This window comes from Heterodontus francisci, chromosome 9, assembly GCF_036365525.1.
Source record: "Heterodontus francisci isolate sHetFra1 chromosome 9, sHetFra1.hap1, whole genome shotgun sequence".
Lineage (NCBI taxonomy): Eukaryota > Metazoa > Chordata > Chondrichthyes > Heterodontiformes > Heterodontidae > Heterodontus > Heterodontus francisci.
Window position 1 is genome coordinate 10,955,763 of NC_090379.1, and position 22,271 is coordinate 10,978,033.

Consider the following 22,271-nt stretch of genomic DNA (forward strand, 5'->3'; position numbering starts at 1 on the left):
ACAGTGTGGCGCCATTTAATATGAACTGATGAAGCCAAATAATCTTATAATTTGCTCCTTAGCTATGAAACTCATGGGTTATGTTGTTGTGTGTTCACACTGCTTCATTCCCACCTCTTGACACTGTGACTGCCAAGATCAGCTCCATTCCAATATAGTGCAGTCTCTCTTCACTGTAGTTCCTCTTTTAGTTCCATGACATTAAACACTTCGCTCTTTCCCGATACTCGTAAGCTGTAGTTGTGAGTGAGCTTTACTGTGTAGCTGGGATTTGCGGATGAGCTGGGGACTGATTTGATTACGCCTTGCGTAGCTTCTCTTGTTTTTCTTTCCCCTGTCGCTCTCTTTCTCTCTTCCTCCTCCTCTCCCCTGCAACGAGTTCCACTCAGCCCCAATTTTCTGATGCCCCCCGCCCCCTAAAGAAAATCAACTCTTGTTGGGGTACTGGTTGATTGGCAATGCCTACCCTCCCCTACCTCTTGGCGAGGGAGGGTGGGCTTACCCAAGCTGATCCCCAGTCTTTGCTGACATGCTTTCCAACAGGGGCTACTGAATGTTGATCAGGAACAGGAGCTTGACTCAGATTGCCCACTCTGCACAGACGCGGGATCTTCCTGGTTTCTGTGTGTCGGTACTGCACTGCCTGGTGCTTCAACCCGCTGAAGTCACTTCCATAGGCTTTTCAAAAAAAAAACTCATTCTCAGGATGTGGGCGTTGCTGAAATGGCTGGCATTTATTGATCAAACCTACTTACCTCTGTATAGCTGAGTGACTTCAGGAGGACTGGTAAGTATCAACCATGTTGGTGTGGGACTGGAGTCACATATTGGCCAGACTGGATAAGAACAGCAGGTTTCCTTCCCTAAAGGCCAGTTTTGTGGGCAATCTGACTGATTCATGGTCACTTTTACTGATGCAGCTTTTTATTTTCAAATATTTTCCCATTGAATTCGAAGTCTCAAATTGCCGTGCTGGGATTTGCATTCGTGTTCTCTGAAGTACTAGTCCAGTAAGATTAACTACTACAGCTACCATATCCAATTGCTTTTGCTATCGTTTTGTTGAAATAAGAAATGTAAATATTAGCTTACAAGTTACAAATATGGGATGTTTCCTTTGTAAATTTAACTTGTTTTCTCGTGGGCTACTCACTCAAAGTTGCTCATTCTGATCTCCATGGCTGGCATGTTGGATCAGACCCAGTGTCCTCTACAGATCATTAAGTTTCGGTTACTTTGTTCTCTCGCTAAAACTAAGGAGCTGTGGCAGCCACTGTGTGGGAGGCATTAAAAAGGGCTGCGTCAAATGTTTGCATGTTTCTCATCTTAAAGTGGCAATACACAATGACCAGCAACTCTCAGAAATTCCTTATCCATCCTCTAACCATCTGTTTTGGAATCCAATCTCGGCATCTGGCTATCAAAGGAACGGGAGGAGGCCATTCAGCTCCTCAAGCATGTTCTGCCATTCAGTGAGATCATGGCTGATCTGTATCTTAATTCTGCCCACTTGCCTTGGCTCCATTTCCCTTAATGCTAATGTCTACCAAAGATCCATCACGCTCTGATTTAAAATTACTAACTGAGCTTTTTGTGGGAGAGAGTTCCACACTTCTACCAACCTTTGCGTCAAGATGTGCTTCCTAACTTCTCTCCTAAGTGGCCTGGCTCTGATTTTAAGGTGATGTCTTCTTGGCCTAGACTCTCCCGCGAGCACAAAATGTTTCTCTTTATCTACCCTACCATCACTTAACTCTCTGGAATTGATGGGGTAGGTAGAAACTATCTCCTCTGATGGGAGAGGTCCAAAACAATTTTATTTTGGGAGGGAAGGTGTGGAATGGAGAATAATCTTTAATATTAGATCTAAGCCATTCAGGGATGATGTCAAGAAGAACTTCTTCGCACAAAGGGGAGTGGAAGTTTGGAACACTTCCCCCCCCCCCCCCCCACCCCCCCCAAAAGAAAAGCTGTTAAAGCTGGGGGACAATCGAACATTTCAAAACTGAGATTGGGAAATTTCTGTTAGGCAAAGGAATTGAGGGGTATGGAACCAAGGCAGGTAGATGGAGTTAAGATATAGATGCATCTAACTGAATGGCGGAATTGGCGAAAGGAGCTGAATGGCTTTCTGTACTACAATTCTTGACATTTCATCCAGGTTTCCCAAAACCAAGTAAACTATATGATGAACAACTTGGAAATTATCCTGACCTGCATTTCTATAGCACCTTTCATGGCCTCAGGATGTCCCAAAGTGGTTTACAAAGTACCTTTGATGTGTAGTCCCTGTTGTAATATAGGAAGTGAGACAGCCAAGTAGGGAACAGTGAGATCCAAGAAACAATAATGAGATGATGACCAGATTGTTTGTTTGTTTTTAGAGAATGAGTTTCTCTCTCCTTTCTGAGCCTGCTGGAATTACTCAGCTGAATTCAACCTTGGAAGAAGCAGAATTTCAAAACCCTCACACAAAGCTCCAATCCCATGCTGAGTGTTTGCTAAAATATAACAAACGCTCGGTGTGGTTGTGACTGGGCGTCTAGCCAGCCTTGCCCTTGTAGCCTTGCCAAAGATGTGGCAAAGACGGGCTGTAATTTGAATGTCTATGGCAGTCTAGTGCATATCACTAGAAGGGAGGTATCTGAGCCACCCAGTGGCACCCTAAAAATAGGATGAAAAATAGTGAAGGGAAACACCGAAGACTGATACGGGAGTTGAGTTGTCCCCTTTAATTTAAAATCCATTCTTATGACCGAACATTGTTTTGCAGCTGCATCGCTGACCATTTCAGGAACTGCTCCATTACGTGTCAACATGTGTAAGGGATTTGACATGAATAGTTAGCACAATTAACATATTATGAAGTTGGCACTGAGTCAAAGGAGGAGACGTTAGGACAAATGACAAGGTAGAGGTGGAGGGGGGGTTGGTGGTGGTGGGGGAAAGAGAGAATTCCAGAACTTGGGGCCTAACTGACTGAAGGCACGGCCACCAATAGAGATGTTCAGGATGTCAGAATTAGAGGAGCACAGAGAACCTCACCAACAACGGTTGCCTATTTATATTGCACCACTAATAAAACATCCCACGGTGCTCCACAGGAGCATTATAAAACATCGAGCCACATAGGGAGATTTTAGGTCAGATGGCCAAAAACTTAGTCAAAGATTAGGTTCTTAAAGGTGGAAAGAAAGGCGGAGAGGTTTAGGGAGGGTTTTCCAGAGCTTAAGGCCTAGGCATCTGAAGATACGGCCGCCAATTAAAGTCAGGGATGCACAAGAGGCCAGAATTAAAGGTGTGCAGATATCTCGGAGGGTTGTGAGGCTGGTGGCGATTACAGAGATGGGGAGTGGTGAGGCCATTGAGGGATTTCGAAACAAGGCTGAGAATTTTCAAATTGAGATGTTGCTGGACTTGGGAGCCAGTGGTGGTTAGCGAGTACAGAGTGTAGAGTGAACGCAACTCGACTTGAGATGCGATACAAGCAGCAGAGTTTCAGATGAACTCATGTTTATGAACAGTGGAAAATGGGAGGCTGTAAGAGGAACATCGGAATAAGCAACGCTGGTGATTTAAAAATAAACATACACACAGATCAGGCTTTCAGCAGCAGATAGGCAGAATCAGGAAGATGGAATCCTGATTGGAGATATTCAAACATAGAGACGTGGGAAATATGGGCATGAATTTGGGAGGTGGCAACACATTTAAGGGCTTTGGAGAGGAAAGGGAAGTTGGAGGTAGGTTGGAATTGTACATGCAAAAGGAGACCATTCAGCCCATCGAGACTACACTGGCCTTTTCAAAGAGCAAGAGTGGTTAGTCCCACTTGCCAGTTCTCCAACATATCATTTGCAATTTTTTTCTTCAAGTATTTATTCAATTCCCCTTTGAAAGCTACTATTGAATTTGTTTCCTTCACATTCCAAATCCTAACCACTCGTGTATAAAAAAAAAAAAAATTTTCCTCATGCCACCTCTGGGTCTTTTGCCTCCTCTGGTTATCGACCCTTCAGCCATTGGAAACCGTTTCTCTTTATTTATTCTATCTAAACCCTTTGATTTTAAAGATCATTATCAAATCTCCTCCTAGCTTTCTCTACTCTAAGGAGAACAAACACAACTTCTTCAGTATATCTGTGCAACCAAACCCTCATGTGGGGCCATTCCAGTACATTCCTTCTGTACCCTCTCCAAGCCTTCATGTCCTTCCTAAAGTGTGGTGCCCAGAAATGAACACAATACTCCCACTGGAGCCAGACAGGTATTTGTAAAGGTTTAGCTTAACTTCCTGGCTTGGTACTCTATGTCTCTATCTATAAAGCCCAGGATCCTCTATGCTTTGTTAACCTGTCCTGCCACCTTCAAAAATTTTTGCACAAAAGCCACCAAGTCTCTCTTCTTGCATTGCCTTTAAAATTACGCCATTTAGCGTGTATCGTCTCCTCATTCTTCCTACCAAAATGCTTCTCTGTTGAATTTCATCTGCCCCTAAGTTTGACTATACCAACACATATATGGCTGATTGCCCACATTCTATCCTCCATCAACTTGGTCATTCAAAACTCTGCTGTCAGTGTCCTAACACACACCAAATCCCATTTACCCTGTGCTTGCTGACCTACATTGGCTCCTGGTTAAACAATGGCTCAATTTCAAAATTCTCATCCTTGTTTTCAAAGGCCTCGCCCCTCCCTATATCTGTAACCTCATCAGACCCTACAACCTTCCACGATACCTGCTTCCCCTAACTTTGGCCTCTTGCCGATTTCCTGACATTGCTGACGATGAATTCACAATTCTTTTTATTCATGGGATGTGAGCATTGCTGGCAAGGCACACAGCACTCCTATCCAGGTACTCACTGCTGATGGTGGTGGAAGAAGTGTAATCAAGTGGGCTGCTTTGTCCTGGATGATGTTGAGCTTCTTGCGTGTTGTTGGAGCTGAACCAATCCAGGCAAGTGGAGAATATTCTATCAGACTCCTCACTTGTGCCTTGCAGATGGTGGACAGGCTTTGGGGAGTCAGGAGGTGAGTTAGTCACCACAGAATCCCCAGCCTCTGACCTACTCTTATAGCCACAGTATGTATGTATATATATATATATATATATATATATATATATATATATATATATATATATATATATATATATATATATATATCTGGTCCAGTTAAGTTTCTGGTCAATGATGACCCCTAGGATGTTGATAGTGGGGGTTTCAATGATGGTAATGCCATTGAATGTCAAGGGGAGATGGTTAGATTCTCTCTCGTTGGAGATGGAAATTGCCTGGCACTTATGTGGCGTGAATGTTATGAGAGGCATGGACAGAGTGGATAGTCAGAAGCTTTTTCCCAGGGTGGAAGAGTCAGTTACTAGGGGACATAGGTTTAAGGTGAGAGGGGCAAAGTTTAGAGGGGAGTGCGGCGCAAGTTCTGTACACAGAGGGTGGTGAGTGCCTGGAACCTGCTGCCGGGGGAGGTGGTGGAAGCAGGTACGATAATGACGTTTAAGAGGCATCTTGACAAATACATGAATAGGATGGGAATAGAGGGATACGGTCCCCGGAAGTGCAGAAGGTTTTAGTTTAGGCAGGCATCAAGATCGGCGCAGGCTTGGAGGGCCGAATGGCCTGTTCCTGTGCTGTACTGTTCTTTGTTCTTTGATGTTCTTTGTCACTTATCAGCCCAAGCCTGGATATTGTTCAGGACTTGCTGCATATGGACACGGATTGCTTCAGTATCTGAGAAGTTGCGAATGGTATTGAACACTGTGCAAACATCCTACTTCTAACCTTATGTTAGAGGGAAGGTCATTGATAAAGTAGCTGAAGATGGTTGGGCCTAGGATTCTATTATTTGTTCAAAATTGTGCTCTATAACCCCCAAGCCTAAGTCATTAACGTATATCAAAAATAGCAGTGGTCCGAGTACTGAATAAACCTTGGAGACCACCATGGTGTACCTCCCTCCCATCCTTAAAAAAAATAGCTAGTCACCACAACTTGTTTCCTATCTCTTAGCCAATTTTGTATTCTTTATAAGATTAGGTTAATCTTACAGCCTGATGAAGAGATAATCTCATCTAAAACGCTGCAGGGTGGTGGAGGAGGCTGGGCAATACCCTATGCCATTCTTACACATCTCCCAAGAGTGGAATTAATAGAATCTGACAACAGGTTACCTGACCATGCCCTTGACTGCAATGAGGTATGGTGGGGGACAGAGGGGCGGGGAGGGGCGGGGTGTGCAGTATATTCCATAAAAATAACTATAGAACACTTAGACCTGTTGGAGGTCTTTTCTGACCACCAGGGACCAGGAATTGGTCAGATAGAAGCAGTCACATCTCTCGTTTACGTTCACTTCATTTACTTTCCTACTTTGACTGTGTGGCTTCTCAGATTTTAATCTATGTAACAACAAAGAACAGTACAGCACAGGAACAGGCCATTCGGCCCTCCAAGCCTGCGCCGATCTTGATGCCTGCCTAAACTAACACCTTCTGCACTTCCGGGGCCCATATCCCTCTATTCCCTACCTATTCATATATTTGTCAAGATGTCTCTTAACCTGAGGGGGAAGGGAATAAACTGGACAACCAATATGTTATGACACAAATAACTACATTTATATTAAAAGACAAACTGGAAGGACCAAAAAAATGTATATTTCTGTCAAGAACATAGTTAAGGCTTTACCCGGGAACTTAGAGAGGAGTTTAATAGTTATTTGAGGTTCAGCGGAATCACTGGGAGGTCAGGATTTAAAACCAAAAAAAAAACATTCCTTACAATACTGTCACAATGTTTTAACTTCAACAAATACATAGAACCAAATTATGGTGAATTATTTTCAGGAACATTTTCAATATTGTGAATCACATCACAAATGTGGGTTAGAATACTCCTGATGCTGAAATCACTAGCAATTTATAATGAGAAACTGGAAAACAAAACTCCTGTTTACCCTGTACTGGAACACACCTGTCAAACTGGAAATTATTTATATTCCATTCAAACCAAGTCGAACTGAAGTAGCACATCAGTCTGATGTCGGAGCAGACGCTGGCGCTGAAAAAAAGACCACCAATTTTGCCTACTTGTAAAGTTATTCAAATCTAAATCCCATTCACCTATCATGCCCATGCTTACTGACATGCACTGACTCCCGGTTAATCAACGTCTTAATTTTCAAATTCTCATCCTTGTTTTCAAATCCTCCATGGCCTCACTCCTTCCTATCTCTGTAATCTCCTCCAGCCCCACAACCCTCCGCAATATCTGCACTCCTCTAATTCTGGTCTCTTGAACATCCCCGAATTTAATTGCTCTGCTGTTGGTGGCTGTGCCAAGCTCTGAAATTCCCTCCCTACACCTCTCCACACCTCTACCTCCCTCTCTCCTCCTCTAAGATGCTCCTTAAAATCTACCTCTTTGACCAAACTTTTGGTCACCTGTCCTATCATCTCCATATGTGGCTCGGTGTCATATTTTGTTTAGTAATGCCTCTGAGAAGCATCTTAGGATGTTTTATTATATTAAGAGTGCTATATAAATATAAGTTGTTAGATAGAAGCATTTTCCAGTTTCTGTTATAAACGAAAATAAATCCATTTAGTTCAACCTACATTTCAACTATTTCCAGTCGAACATCATCCCTCCATGAATTATTGCCCTCAGAAGAGTGGAGAAACTTGGAGCAATGAGGGTGTAGGGAAAAGGAGTTTAATAGAGGGATTGAAAGGTTGTGTCAAATACTTAATTCTTGCCTTTTACTTATGGACCCTGCTGCTACTTTTTATTCTCCCTAATTAGCTGAAGTAAAGAACAGTTCTGAAGCAGTGCGTCAGTGGAGCTATCGAGACATTAGGATTGATGGAGCTTTGTTTGGAGATGCAGTTAGGCTCCTATGAGCATGTGCTGGCTTGCACACTCTGTACTTTTATTGATGTGGCTGTGCTGCCTTTAACTGAGCCGATTTGTATGGGGTCAAATTTCAAACCGTCAAAGAATTCATGGTATCTGAACACAGACAAAAGGGTCACAGTTTACAAGGCTCAGCACGCAGAGTGGAGACCACTCCTCGCATCTCTCTATTCTTGCCTTCCCCAACCCAAACCCCACCCCCGCCACACGAAACTTGCATTTATATAGTACTTTTCAAAATGCTTAGAACCCAAGAGAAATGGACCCAGTGGAAGAATTGGGAGAGTGATTGAGAAAGTGGGTTATATTGGGTCTACAGCGCAGAAACAGGCCATTCAGCCCTACTGGTCTGTGCTGATGTTTATGTTCCAAGTTAAACAAATGAGATTACAAGGCAGCATGAGTATGAGCACTAAAAAATAACCCTTCAAATTTCTTCCTCTGGGTCGGAAACACTTTGAGGTGGTTGCCTTTCTACTCCTGCTGTCTGACTCCTGCTGGTTGATTAAAGGAGATGTCACTGTCAGTTATCAGTGCTGCATAACCTGTGGCAGAAATCAGAAATTGGCGGCCCATCTCACTGCTTAATATTGATTACAAGATTCTGTCCAAAGTCATGTCAAGTCAAGTCTGCTCTGGAGTTGGTGATTCACCCCGATCAGACCTGTACTGTACCCGGCAGAAAGATCTCTGATAGTCTCGCGCTACTCAGGGATACGATCGCCTACGTAAGGGACAGGAGGGTGGACACCTGCCTCATCAGCCTGGACCAGGAGAAGGCTTTTGACAGGATATCGCACACCTACATGATGGACGTGCTTTCCAAAATGGGGTTTGGGAAGGGAATCTGCAATTGGATCCAACTGCTCTACACAAACATCAGTAGCGAAGTCTCAATCAACGGGTGGGAATCGGAAAGTTTCCCGATCAAATCTGGAGTCAGACAGGGCTGCCCTCTCTCCCCGGTCTTGTTTGTTTGCTGTATTGAACCCTTTGCTGAGTCTATTAGGAAGGATGCGAGCATAAGAGGGGTGACAATCCCAGGCAGCGGAGGCACTCAGGTCAAAACCTCCCTGTACATGGATGACGTCGCCGTCTTCTGCTCGGATCCGTTGTCCATGCGCAGACTGATGAGCATCTGCGACCAGTTCGAACTGGCCTCGGGAGCCAAAGTTAACCACGGCAAGAGCGAGGCCATGTTCTTTGGGAACTGGGCTGACCGATCCTTTGTCCCCTTCACCATCAGGTCAGATTACCTGAAGGTGCTGGGGATATGGTTCGGAAGGGCCGGGGCGTGCACCAAAACCTGGGAGGAGCGAGTAGCCAAGGTACGACAAAAGTTGGGCATGTGGGGGCAGCGATCTCTCTCCATTGTGGGTAAGAACCTGGTCATCAGGTGCGAGGCGCTCACGTTGTTGCTCTACGTGGCGCAGGTCTGGCCCATACCCCACTCCTGCGCCGTGGCAGTCACCCGAGCCATTTTCCGCTTCGTCTGGGGATCTAAAATGGACCGGGTCCGGAGGGACACGATGTTCAAATCTCTGGACAAGGGCGGGAAAAATGTACCCAACGTGGCCCTCATCCTGATGACCACCTTCATGTGCGGCTGCATCAAGCTATGTGTAGATCCCCAGTACGCAAACTCCAAGTGTCACGACGTGCTGAGGTTCTATCTGTCCCCGGTGTTGCGAAGGGTGGGCCTGGTCACATTGCCGCGGAACGCACCATGCAGTTGGGCGGCGCCGTACCACCTATCCTTCGTGGAGCAGTTTCTGCGGAAAAACACCTTTGACCACCGGTCCATCAGGCAGTGGTCTGCACGGAATGTCCTCAAGGCCCTACGGGAAAAGGAAACGGTGGATCCTGTCGGATGGTTCCCCGAGCAGACCGTCAAAGTCATTTGGCGGAATGCCTCATCACCAGAACTTTCAAACAAGCACCAAGACGTAGCTTGGCTGGTGGTGAGAAGGGCCCTCCCCGTCAGATCCTTCATGCACACCCGAAGTCTCGCCCCCTCCGCACAGTGCCCCCGCGTTGGCTGTGGTGGGGAAGAGACGGTCGCCCACCTCCTCCTGGAATGTGCCTTTGCAAAGCAGGTGTGTAAAGAGATGCAGTGGTTTTTGTCAAGGTTCATCCCAAGCAGCTCTGTAACACAGGAGTCTGTGCTCTACGGGCTGTTCCCAGGGACGCACACCGAGACAAACATCAACTGTTGCTGGAGGACTATCAATTCGGTGAAAGACGCCCTTTGGTCTGCCCGAAACTTGCTGGTCTTCCAGCGCAAAGAGTTGTCCACCACCGAATGTTGCAGACTGGCACATTCCAAGGTCCAGGACTACGTGCTGAGGGACGCACTAAAGCTTGGGGCAGCCGCAGCAAAGGCTCAATGGGGAAAGACCACAGTGTAAGGTTCCCCCACCAAGCTGGACTGAGGGGCTGGATCCATGGGAAACCCCTCGAACTGTATCGTTAATATTCTCAATTGCTGTAAATGTAAAACTGTAATTGACATGACAATTGTGAAACGGAAGGGTTGGGAAGAAACTCATGACAGTATTGAAGGAAACTGATCTCCCTTGCAATGTTTGTATTTTTTGGTGCTGTTTGGAAACTGTTTGGCAATGTAATTTTTACAGATTTTTATGAATAAAGTATATTTTGGAAATAAAAAAAAAAAACCTGTGGCAGAAATCAGAAATTGGCGGCCCATCTCACTGCTTAATATTGATTACAAGATTCTGTCCAAAGTCATGTCAAGTCAAGTCTGCTCTGGAGTTGGTGATTCACCCCGATCAGACCTGTACTGTACCCGGCAGAAAGATCTCTGATAGTCTCGCGCTACTCAGGGATACGATCGCCTACGTACGGGACAGGAGGGTGGACACCTGCCTCATCAGCCTGGACCAGGAGAAGGCTTTTGACAGGATATCGCACACCTACATGATGGACGTGCTTTCCAAAATGGGGTTTGGGGAGGGAATCTGCAATTGGATCCAACTGCTCTACACAAACATCAGTAGCGCAGTCTCAATCAACGGGTGGGAATCGGAAAGTTTCCCGATCAAATCTGGAGTCAGACAGGGCTGCCCTCTCTCCCCGGTCTTGTTTGTTTGCTGTATTGAACCCTTTGCTGAGTATATTAGGAAGGATGCGAGCATAAGAGGGGTGACAATCCCAGGCAGCGGAGGCACTCAGGTTAAAACCTCCCTGTACATGGATGACGTCGCCGTCTTCTGCTCGGATCCGTTGTCCATGCGCAGACTGATGAGCATCTGCGACCAGTTCGAACTGGCCTCGGGAGCCAAAGTTAACCACGGCAAGAGCGAGGCCATGTTCTTTGGGAACTGGGCTGACCGATCCTTTGTCCCCTTCACCGTCAGGTCAGATTACCTGAAGGTGCTGGGGATATGGTTCGGAAGGGCCGGGGTGTGCACCAAAACCTGGGAGGAGCGAGTAGCCAAGGTACGACAAAAGTTGGGAATGTGGGGGCAGCGATCTCTCTCCATTGTGGGTAAGAACCTGGTCATCAGGTGCGAGGCGCTCACGTTGTTGCTCTACGTGGCGCAGGTCTGGCCCATACCCCACTCCTGCGCCGTGGCAGTCACCCGAGCCATTTTCCGCTTCATCTGGGGATCTAAAATGGACCGGGTCCGGAGGGACACGATGTTCAAATCCCTGGACAAGGGCGGGAAAAATGTACCCAACGTGGCCCTCATCCTGATGACCACCTTCGTGTGCGGCTGCATCAAGCTGTGTGTAGATCTCCAGTACGCAAACTCCAAGTGTCACTACGTGCTGAGGTTCTATCTGTCCCCGGTGTTGCGAAGGATGGGCCTGGTCACATTGCCGCGGAACGCTCCATGCAGTTGGGCCGTGCCGTACCACCTATCCTTCGTGGAGCAGTTTCTGCGGGAAAATACCTTTGACCACCGGTCCATCAGGCAGTGGTCTGCACGGAATGTCCTCAAGGCCCTACGGGAAAAGGAGACGGTGGATCCTGTCGGATGGTTCCCCGAGCAGACCGTCAGTCATTTGGCGGAATGCCTCATCACCAGAACTTTCAAACAAGCACCAAGACGTAGCTTGGCTGGTGGTGAGAAGGGCCCTCCCCGTCAGATCCTTCATGCACACCCGAAGTCTCGCCCCCTCCGCACAGTGCCCCCGCGTTGGCTGTGGTGGGGAAGAGACGGTCACCCACCTCCTCCTGGAATGTGCCTTTGCAAAGCAGGTGTGGAAAGAGATGCAGTGGTTTTTGTCGAGGTTCATCCCAAGCAGCTCTGTAACACAGGAGTCTGTGCTCTACGGGCTGTTCCCAGGGACGCACACCAAGACAGACATCAACTGCTGCTGGAGGACTATCAATTCGGGAAAAGACGCCCTTTGGTCTGCCCGAAACTTGCTGGTCTTCCAGCGCAAAGAGTTGTCCACCACCGAATGTTGCAGACTGGCACATTCCAAGGTCCAGGACTACGTGCTGAGGGACGCACTAAAGCTTGGGGCAGCCGCAGCAAAGGCTCAATGGGGAAAGACCACAGTGTAAGGTCCCCCCACCAAGCTGAACTGAGGGGCTGGATCCATGGGAAACCCCTCGAACTGTATCGTTAATATTCTCAATTGCTGTAAATGTAAAACTGTAATTGACATGACAATTGTGAAACGGAAGGGTTGTGAAGAAACTCATGACAGTATTGAAGCAAACTGATCTCCCTTGCAATGTTTGTATTTTTTGGTGCTGTTTTGAAACTGTTTGGCAATGTAATTTTTACAGATTTTTATGAATAAAGTATATTTTGGGGAAAAAAAAAATAACCTGTGGTGATCGGAGGGGTAGAATGCTGGAATATTGGAGGATCAATGTTCTAGAGTTTCAGTTGAACTTTTCCGTCCTCTGGCCAGTTGGTGTAAGTTTTCACCTGACCTAATATCTCATTTGACCACATCAATAAGTCAACACCATGTTATATGCGTTAAATTCTAGGGCTGCTCTTGCTTGTGCCATCTGTACCTCTTTTGTCTCTGTCTCTGGTGCATGTGCCCCTTTCTGGGCACTGCCTCCCTCATTGGCTCAGCTTTCTGTCTCTGGAGGCAAAGCTTGAGCTAGTGTTTCATTCTGGCCTCTCACCAGCAATGCAGTTTTTACTTTGTGTGCCCTGAAGGTCTAGAAAGAAAGATTTGCATTTATGAAGCAACTTTCATGATCTGAGGACATCCCAATGCACTTTAGGCCTCATTAAGTACTTCTTGAAGTGAAGTCACTGTTGTAATAAATGCTCTTGCAACTTCACCATTTTTTGTCTGAAGTTGTCGGCAGTGGTTGAGTGGGTAGCACTCTCACCTCTGAGAAGATCACAGGTTCAAGAGCCACTCCAGAGTCCTGAACACAAAATCTCGGCTGACACTCCCAGTGCAGTACTGAGGGAGTGCTGCATTGCTGGAGGCGCTGTCTTGCAGATGAGATGTCAAACTGAGGTCATATCTGCCCTCTCGGGTGGAGTTAAAAGTTCCTGTGTCAAAGAGCAGGAGAGTTCTCTCCAGTATCCCTCATTTATCCCTCAACCAACATCACAACCGATGGCCTGCTCATTATCTCACTGCTGTTTGTGGGAGTTTGCTTTGCACAAATTGACTTCATGTTTCCTACTTTACAAGATTGACTACAATTCACTGTTGTAAAGTGATTCGGGATGCCCTGAGGTTGTGAAAGCGCTCTATAAATGCCAGCTCTTTCTTGAATCATATTGTGAGTGATGGGTGTATTTGTGTCTAAATGTTTTTAATTCCCGAGAATTGTCAGGTGTGAGAGTCGCGTGGTAATGAGGGAGAAATTTAATGCTTTAGAATCAGTTTGATAGCTAAGAGCGGTCTGATTTGGGTATATATTGACAACCTTTACCCAGCTCAATAAAACCTTCTAAAGCCCAGAAAGAGGTTCACATGAGGCTTTGGTGAAAAGTTAGAAATGAACCCTCACAAAGTTCTAGTCTGGGATCTTGGTTCAGATTTAGTTTTATTGTGTGCCTTTCCTCCCTCCACTTTGTCATAATACAGTTGCCAACCCTCCAGGGTTGCCCTGGAATCTCCACTACTGTGAGCAACCCTCAGGAGGAAAAAAATGTTTTTTAATTAAATTTTTTATTGAGCACTTTTGTTTATCAATTAAACATTTTTTTCAAGGTTGTTCAGCATCAGTGGTGTTGGAGTCTTCAGCAGTCACAGCCCTCAGGTTGTCCTCTGATATTGGAACTGGGATTGAACAGTCATCCATTGTCACACTGGAAGCCTCTCTTCCCAGAGCTTTGCTACCTCATTACATCAAAATCCTCCTCCATGCCTACCTCTTCATCAGAGTTACCAACTCTGACAGTGCTCCTGGAGGTTTCATCTTATGACCTCCAACTGCCCTGCCCAGTCAAAACTGCCTTTACCCCATTTCCAATATTGGGAAACACAACTCTTGTTCTTCGAATTTTTCTCTGGGGTGTTTCTCACAGCAGTGTTCCAGGGAATTAGTCTTTGATTCCTGGAGACTCCAGGGCAATCCTGGAGAGTTGGCAACCCTACACTTCATCCATTCCCTCAGTTGTTTCTGCTGTGCATCCCTCTCCCTTCTGGTTTGGGTCTTCCTGGTGTTTCAGTGCCCTGCCAGGCACTATAAGAATGCAACATGTTATTGTCCTGATCATTGATGCCATTTGGTTTTCTTTGTGACCCCAGCAAAAATATTATAAATCCTTTCCGGAGATTAACACCCTCCAGTTGTCTGGTGCTGATTTTGTAATAGAGGGTTGGAAAAAAGGACAAATATATCGCATCCTGCACTTCGAGGAAACCCATTGCCTAGAACCTTTGTCAGTTACATCTGCAAAGTTCTTCCACTGGCTGGGGAATTAGAACACTAGGTCACAGTCTCAGAATAATGGGTTGGCAATTTGTACTGAGATGAGGAGAAATTTCTTCACTCAACGGCTTGTGACTCTTTGAAATTCTCAACCTCAGAGAGCTGTGGATGCTAGTTGTTGAGTATATACAAGACAGAAAGTGATGGATATTTGGGATACAAAGGAAATTATGGGATATGGGGATGGTACGGGAAGGGTGGAGTTGAGGTAGACGATCAGCCATGATCTTGTTGAGTAGCAGAGCAAGCTTGAAGGGCCAAATGGCCGAGTCCACCTTTTCTTCCAACGTATGTTCTTATGAGTTTTTGCATAAAAGAAGCAATTAATAAAGTTGCAATTTCTGTTGTATGCAAATCTAGTTTCTCTCTGTGACATAATAGCTATTCATATATTACAAATCTTGCACCTGCATGTATTTCTTGTTCATTTTTTCATTTTAGCATTCTAAATATACATTTATAATGTAAACTGCTGTAAGCTAGTCACACTGTAACTGGGCGAGTAGAATTACTGCAGTGCCACCTGAGATAGGGGCTTGCATTACAATGTCACAATTTGCATAGGTGGTTTTCATTATAAATATATGTATGTATTTAGAATGGAAAGAGATAAATAAGGACAAGATAAATGATTTTAGAATGGCTATTGAATTACAACAGCAAATCCCTGATCAAATTATTCACCTGACATCTAACCTCTTCCATCTAAAGGCTCCACTTGGTCTTCACTCCTTGTATAACACCACATGAGATCAACCAGTAAAAGATAATAAATAGCTGGCATGAATTTCAAGGCATTGGTTAATCAACTGGCTGATGTCTTGAGTATAAATCTTGTGATTTAATTACTGCCAGGGAATATCTACTGAAATGCTTCTTCCAGTCAATGTAATTGTGTTTTCCAAAATCTTTGTTTTGTTCCTATCTTGAAGCTGTTGACTCCTTGTTGGAGTACGGTTCCATCGGGAATGGCCACTCAGTACCACACTCAGTGTCATTCTCTGTGTCCGCCTAGCTAATGGCAGGGTATGGAGCGATGACATCCCATAGTGCTTCACAGGAGCATAAATCAGGCCAAGTTTGACACCAAAAGGTGATAGTAGGACATATGAACAAAAGCTAGGTCAAAGAGGTAGATTTAAAGGAGGAGAGGATTAGAGAAAAAAAAATTCCAGAGTTTAGGAGCTACACTGGCTAATGGTGAGGTGATGAAAGTCAGGGAGGCACAAGAGGCAGTGGGAGCAGATATCCCAGTACAAGACAATTCTCTCAACGACCAATATCCAGATAATAAACTTTCCCCTTCCTTAACCTCAAGATGAATTGGTTCATTCTAATTGGTTCAAATTAGTGAACTCTAGTCTTCCATGCCACTGATGTAGGTGAGAGGGTAGAAATGATGGCGATTGGGATTAGAAGGTCTGTCATGCCATTTCTGGTGTTATGGTAGTTCGCCTTGCTGTGTGCCAAACACAACCGGTCAGGGGATTAGTGCTGAGAATGGATCCCATGAAATTCAGTCAAACTCAGAGAGATGCTACCAGCATCTGGCAAGATTGCGAGCCACTGGGGCTGGTGAGAACTTTGATAAATCCAGGATTCATCATTGTGACATTTCAGAGCTACTTACCCTAGTGAGTGGGCCGATTAAATCACTGAGGTTCTGTTGTACAAAGAATATGCTTCTACATGAGATTTCCACTGTTCCTGTGTTAACGTTGCTCAAACGTTTAGCACTTTCACTTGAGCAAGAAGATTGTGAGTTCCAGCCCCACTCCAGGAACTCTAGCACAAAATTCACACTGACACTCTAGTGCAGTACTGAGGGAATGCTACACTGTCAGAAGTAGTGCCACTGGAAACTGATTAACTGAACATTTATCTCATTGCTTGTGTGATCTTGCTGTGTACCAGTTGGCTGTCAAGTTTGCCTACATTACAACAATGACCATATCATGTAGCTCATGGAATATCCTGAGGATATGAAAGTTGCTGTGTGAAAACAAGTCTTCCCTTTGCCCTTTCCATGGTAAATGTGGTTGAGATCAAAGCAGTTAGACTGTTTCTTTACAACCGGTATCATCTTGCATGAAATTATATTTCAAGCGCTGGGTTTTTCAGTTGATACTGGGTATGTGGTACTGTTTCAGCTGGTGCCTAGTTACAATGCTACAGCCACACACAAACAACAGAAGGGTTCAAATATAATTGAATTGCTGTAACTCCCCTAAACTTCATTCTGCAGGTGTACGCATCTGCACTGGAGACTGTTTGTTTGCACAGTGAGTTTATTAAAATTGAGGAGTCCAAAAAAATGTTTTAGAAAGAAAGACTTGCATTTGTATAGCGTCTTTCATGGCCTCCAGACTTCCCAAGGCACTTTCCAGCTAATGAAATTTAGTCATTGATGCAGGAAACTCAATAGACAATTTGCGCACAGCAAGCTCCCACAAACAGCAATATGATAAAATGGCCCGCCTATCTGTTTTTAGATGTTGGTTGAGGGATAAATATTGGCCAGGACACTGGAGAAAACTCCCCTTGCTCCTCTTTGAAATAGTGCTGTGGGATTTTATATGCCTATCTGAGACAGGGCCCTGGTTTAACACCTCATCCAAAAGACTGCACCTCCGACATTGCAGCACTCCCTCAGTACTGCATTGGGAGTGTCGCCCTGGATTATGTGTTCAAATCTGTGGAGTGGGACTCTTGATCCCACAACCTTCTGATTCAAACCCATGAGTGCTACTCATGGCCAACACCTTAAGAGAAGGATTATGTATCATTTTAGAAGGAAGCAAAAGAAAGCAGGCTGAAGGGAGTTTAAAGAGAAGGCAGGAGTTTGCTGGAGTTTTAGTAATTTTGAATTTGTAGGGATTCACTTTTAGAAATGCATGAAGTGTTCACTTTCCAGTGTAATGTTGCAAGATTTACAACAACGCACGTTAATATAGCATCTTTATTATTAAAAAGACGTCGCAAGGCACTTTGCAGTCATACAATCAGACAAAAACAGATGTTGAGCTAAAGACGGTGATATTAGAAAGTGGTGACTAAGAGCTTGATAAAAGAGTGGACTTTAAGAACGGTCTTAAAGGAGGAGAGGGTGATACGCAAGAGTGAAGATTCGGATGAATGATTTTCAGTGGTGCTGTGGGGAGGGGGGCACAGGTGTGCAGGTGGGTATTGTGGGCAGTGACAGAAATAGGGAGGATGAGGCCATGAAGGGATTTAAAGAGAAGGATGAGAATTTTAAATTGGGGGGGGGGGGGGGTGGGGTGTTGGGGGACTGGGAGCCACCATAGGTCGGCTTGGATAAGGATAGCACATGGACTGCAGCTGTTTAAGAAGGCATCTCACCATCACCTACTCGAAGGTAATTCAAGATAGGTAATAAATGCTGGCCTTAGCAGCGGTATGCACATCCTGTGAATCACATCTCTTTATCTGGTACCTGGAGGATATGCCAGCATAGTGTTCAATTGAGGGGGTCTTTTCTCTTCAGGGGAGTTTCTTGAGTTTTAATGCTGCATTATGTTACAGTGCTGCCTTCAAAGAAGGCTCAAATTCTGGTCACAACACAGAAATATAGCAGCAATGATGCAGATACCTTCACTTCCCACCCATCCCAGCTGAACATTATGTGCACCATTTAGTTCCAGTTGTAACGAGACCACAGGACACACTTGGCCTCTCTGACCTGTACGTTTAAGAAGCAGCAGAGAGAGGTGATTTGTAAGGCATGCAACAGGAAAAAGCTGGGATCACACCCTCTTTACCCCCCCACCCACCCCCAATAAATCAAAATTGCTATCATGATGTCGCCAAGTCAACTTACAGCACTCGGGGACTCTGCCCCTGGTGTTAAAATACTTGAGCAAAAACATTTTTTTTTAGAGCCACCATGAGGAGCAATAAAGGAAGTGATTGTTTATGTTGGGGAAAGTGCTCATCTTCCCCTTGCCATCCAATAACTTTCCATCACTTTTAAGGATAGAGTCAAGACATTAAGACTGTGATGATATTAGTGAGTTTGCGTATTTGATTGCTAAATAAATATATTAATGGGAAGTTCCCTCCTTTGAAAGTAATCCAGGTGTTTTACTGTGTGTTTTATTAACAGGAGTGTCTGCAGCAATTGGTGGTAATGAGTTTGCCAAATGTGCTAATGATTGGAAAAGATCCCCTCTCAGGTGAGTGATATTCTGGGATTTTGATCCTTAATCAATGATGGATCAGTGTGAGGTCTGTTTTTGTCCCCTCTATTCTTCCTGTTGTGACTCGCACTGGGCTAACTGGCACTGCTCACCTTTCGATCTGTTGCAAGTTGGTCATCCTTAATATGTGACCCTAGACAGTAAATGTCAGCAAGTAATCCAACAATGGAATGTAACGTAGCAAATCCTGCTCCAGCTCTTACTTGACAGCCATTCACTTCCATAGACTCACAGAGAAAATAACATTTTGGGGAACAGTATATAATTTGTGACATGACATGGTCAGTGTAACAGGCTAGGGAGGAACAGATGACTTTGGACCTGTGGTTCCCAAAGCGCTCCACCACTGGGGGGTTTTCCTCATCTCATTTCTGGGTCTGTTGTAGAATCATTGGAGATTAATTTGCTAGGATTAGTCAACAACTCCATTATCATTGTATCATATGACTACCAGGATGATAACTTCAGGAATTGCTCGACGCAAAAAAGATGATGTTTACAGGAGTGGGTTTCCAGGCAGATTTCCTCCCTCCTATACCCTGTGCTAAATCAAATTATAGCCCACCATTCCAATGCTTTCTTCTGAGATCAGGTAACACGGCATAGACCAGGGAACAAATCACTCAGTTTGCTATAATGGAGCAAATTTTAGTTCCTTCAGAGAAGGGGCAGATGAATTTAAGAAACTTACCAGAGACGTTTATAGAAACCTTTTTATAAATGAACAGTGCACTCTTATGGCCATTGAGTCGAACAGCGTTCACTCTATAGTGAAGAAGTGGTTGAATGGTGGGTGGGCTTCAAAATGAGTGTCCTTTAAAGTTCCCCTCCAAGTCTCACACCATCCTGACTTGGAACTATATCGCCGTTCCTTCACTGTCGCTGGGTCAAACTCCTGGAACTCCCTTCCTAACAGCACTGTGGGTGTACCTACCCCAAATGGACTGCAGCGGTTCAAGAAAGTAGCTCACCACCTTCTCAAGGGCAATTTGGGATAGGCAATAAATGCTGGCCTATCCAGCGACGCCCGCATCCCTGAATGAATAACAATAGGGGGTATGGTAGCATTGTGGTTATGTTACTTGTCTAGTAATCCAGAGACTTATGATATAAAGACATGATTCAAATATCACTATGGCAGTTGGGTAATTGAAATTCAGCTAATTAATTAAATAAATCAGGAATTAAATGCTAGTTTGCTTAATAATCATTGTAGTTAAAAAAAAAAATCTCGTTCTCTCATGTCCTTCAGGGGAGGAAATCTGCCTTCCTTACCCGGCCTGGCCTACATGTGAATACATACCCACGTGGTTGACTCTTAACTGCCCTCTGAAATAGCCTAGCAAGATACTCAATTGTATCAAGCCGCTACCCAAAAGTTGAATAAGAATAAAACTGGATGGATCACCTGGCATCAACCTAGGCATCAGAAATGATAAAGGCACACCCTGCTCAGTTGCCCTGCAAAGTCCTCCTCACTAACATCTGGGAACTTATGCCAAAATTGGGACAGCTGCCCCACAGACTAGCCAAACAATAGCCTGACATAGTCTTACTCACCGAATCATACCTTACAATGTCCCAGACTCCTACATCAGCATTTCTAGTGGGTATGTCCTGTCTCACATGCAGGACAGACCCACCAGAGGTAGCAGCACAGTGGTAAACAGTTGAGAGGGAGTTGCCCTGGGAATCCTCAACATTGACTCATGAGGTCTCATGGCATCAGGTCAATGTGGGCAAGGAAACCTCCAGCTGATTACCACCTACTATCCCGCTTGGCTGATGAATCATTACTCCTCTATGTTGAACACCACTTGGAAGAGGCACTGAGGGTAGCAAGGGTACAGAATGTACTCTGGGTGGGGGATCTTCAATGTCCATTACCGAGTAACACCATTACTGACTGAGCTGTCTGAGTCCTGAAGGACATATCTGCCTGACTGGGCCTGCGGCAGGTGGTGAAAGAATCAACGAAAGGGAAAATCCTACTTAACTTCAGAAATAAGAGCAGGAATAGACTATAAGGCCCCTCGAGCTTGCTCCATCATTCAATATGATCACAGCTGATCGACCTCAACTCCCATCCGCTCCCCATTCCCTTGATTCCCTAAGAGAATCTGAGAAAATCTGTCTATCTCAGCCTTAAATATACTCAACAGTGAAACATCCACAACCCTCTGAATGAAGAAATGTCTCCTTATCTCAATCCTAAGCAATCGACCCCTTATGCTGAGATTGTTCTAGATTTCTCAGCCTGGGGTAGCAACCTCTTTGTCCACTCTATCAAGCCCCTTCAGAATCTTATACGTTTCAATAGGATCACCTCTCATTCTTCTAAACTCCAGAGAATATAGGCCCAATTTACTCAGCCTCTCATTCAAGGAACCAATCTAGTGAACCTTCGCTGTACCACCTCCAAGGCAAGTATATCCTTCTTAAATATGGAGACCAAAACTGCGAACATTACTGCAGATGTGGTCTGACCAGAGCCCTATACAGTTGGAGCAAGACTTCCTTATTCTTGTACTCCAGTCCTCTTGCAGTAAAGGTCAAAATGCTATTTGCCTTCTTAATTGCTTGCTGCACCTGCATGCTAACTTTCTTGTTCCTAGTATGAGTACACTCAAGTCTCTGAACATCAACATTTAGAAGTTTCACACCTTTTAAAAATATTCTGCTTTTCTATTCTTACTGCCAAATTGAATAACCTAACACTTCCCCATATTATACTCCATCTGCCACCTTGTTGCCCACTCTCTTAACTTGTCTATATTTCTTTGTAGCCTCTTTGTGTCCTCCGCGCAGCTTCCATTCCTACCTAGCTTTGTATCATCAGCAAACTTGGATACATTACTCTCAGTCTCTTCGTTTAAGTCATTAGTATAGATTGTAAATAGCTGAGGCCTCAGCACCAATCCTTGCGACACTCCGCTACTTAGTCTGCCAACTGGAAAATGCCCTGTTTATCCCTACTCTCTGCTTCCTGTCCGTTAATCAATCCCCAATCCATGCCAATATATGACCCCAGCTCCATGAGCTCTTACCTTCCATATTGATCTACTTGTAGCAGATGCATGTGTCTATGACGGTATTTGTTGGTGCGTCCATCGCACAGTCCTTGTGGAGATGAAGTATCATTTTCACACGAAGGACACACTCCATCGTGTTGTGTGGCACAATCATCGTGTTAAATGGGTTAGATTCAGAACAGATCTAG

At 44.9% G+C, this 22,271-nt stretch overlaps 1 protein-coding gene across 2 annotated transcripts in view; it reads left to right on the forward strand.

Moving 5' to 3' along the window:
- Positions 1-22,271, forward strand: part of ccdc88c (coiled-coil domain containing 88C) — a 298,794-nt gene that overhangs the window by 118,966 nt on the left and 157,557 nt on the right. For both annotated transcript variants that reach the window (XM_068038543.1, XM_068038546.1), the window contains exon 4: positions 18,958-19,027. In XM_068038543.1, coding sequence (XP_067894644.1) covers positions 18,958-19,027 — 70 coding nt within the window. The remainder of the gene's footprint in view (positions 1-18,957; positions 19,028-22,271) is intronic.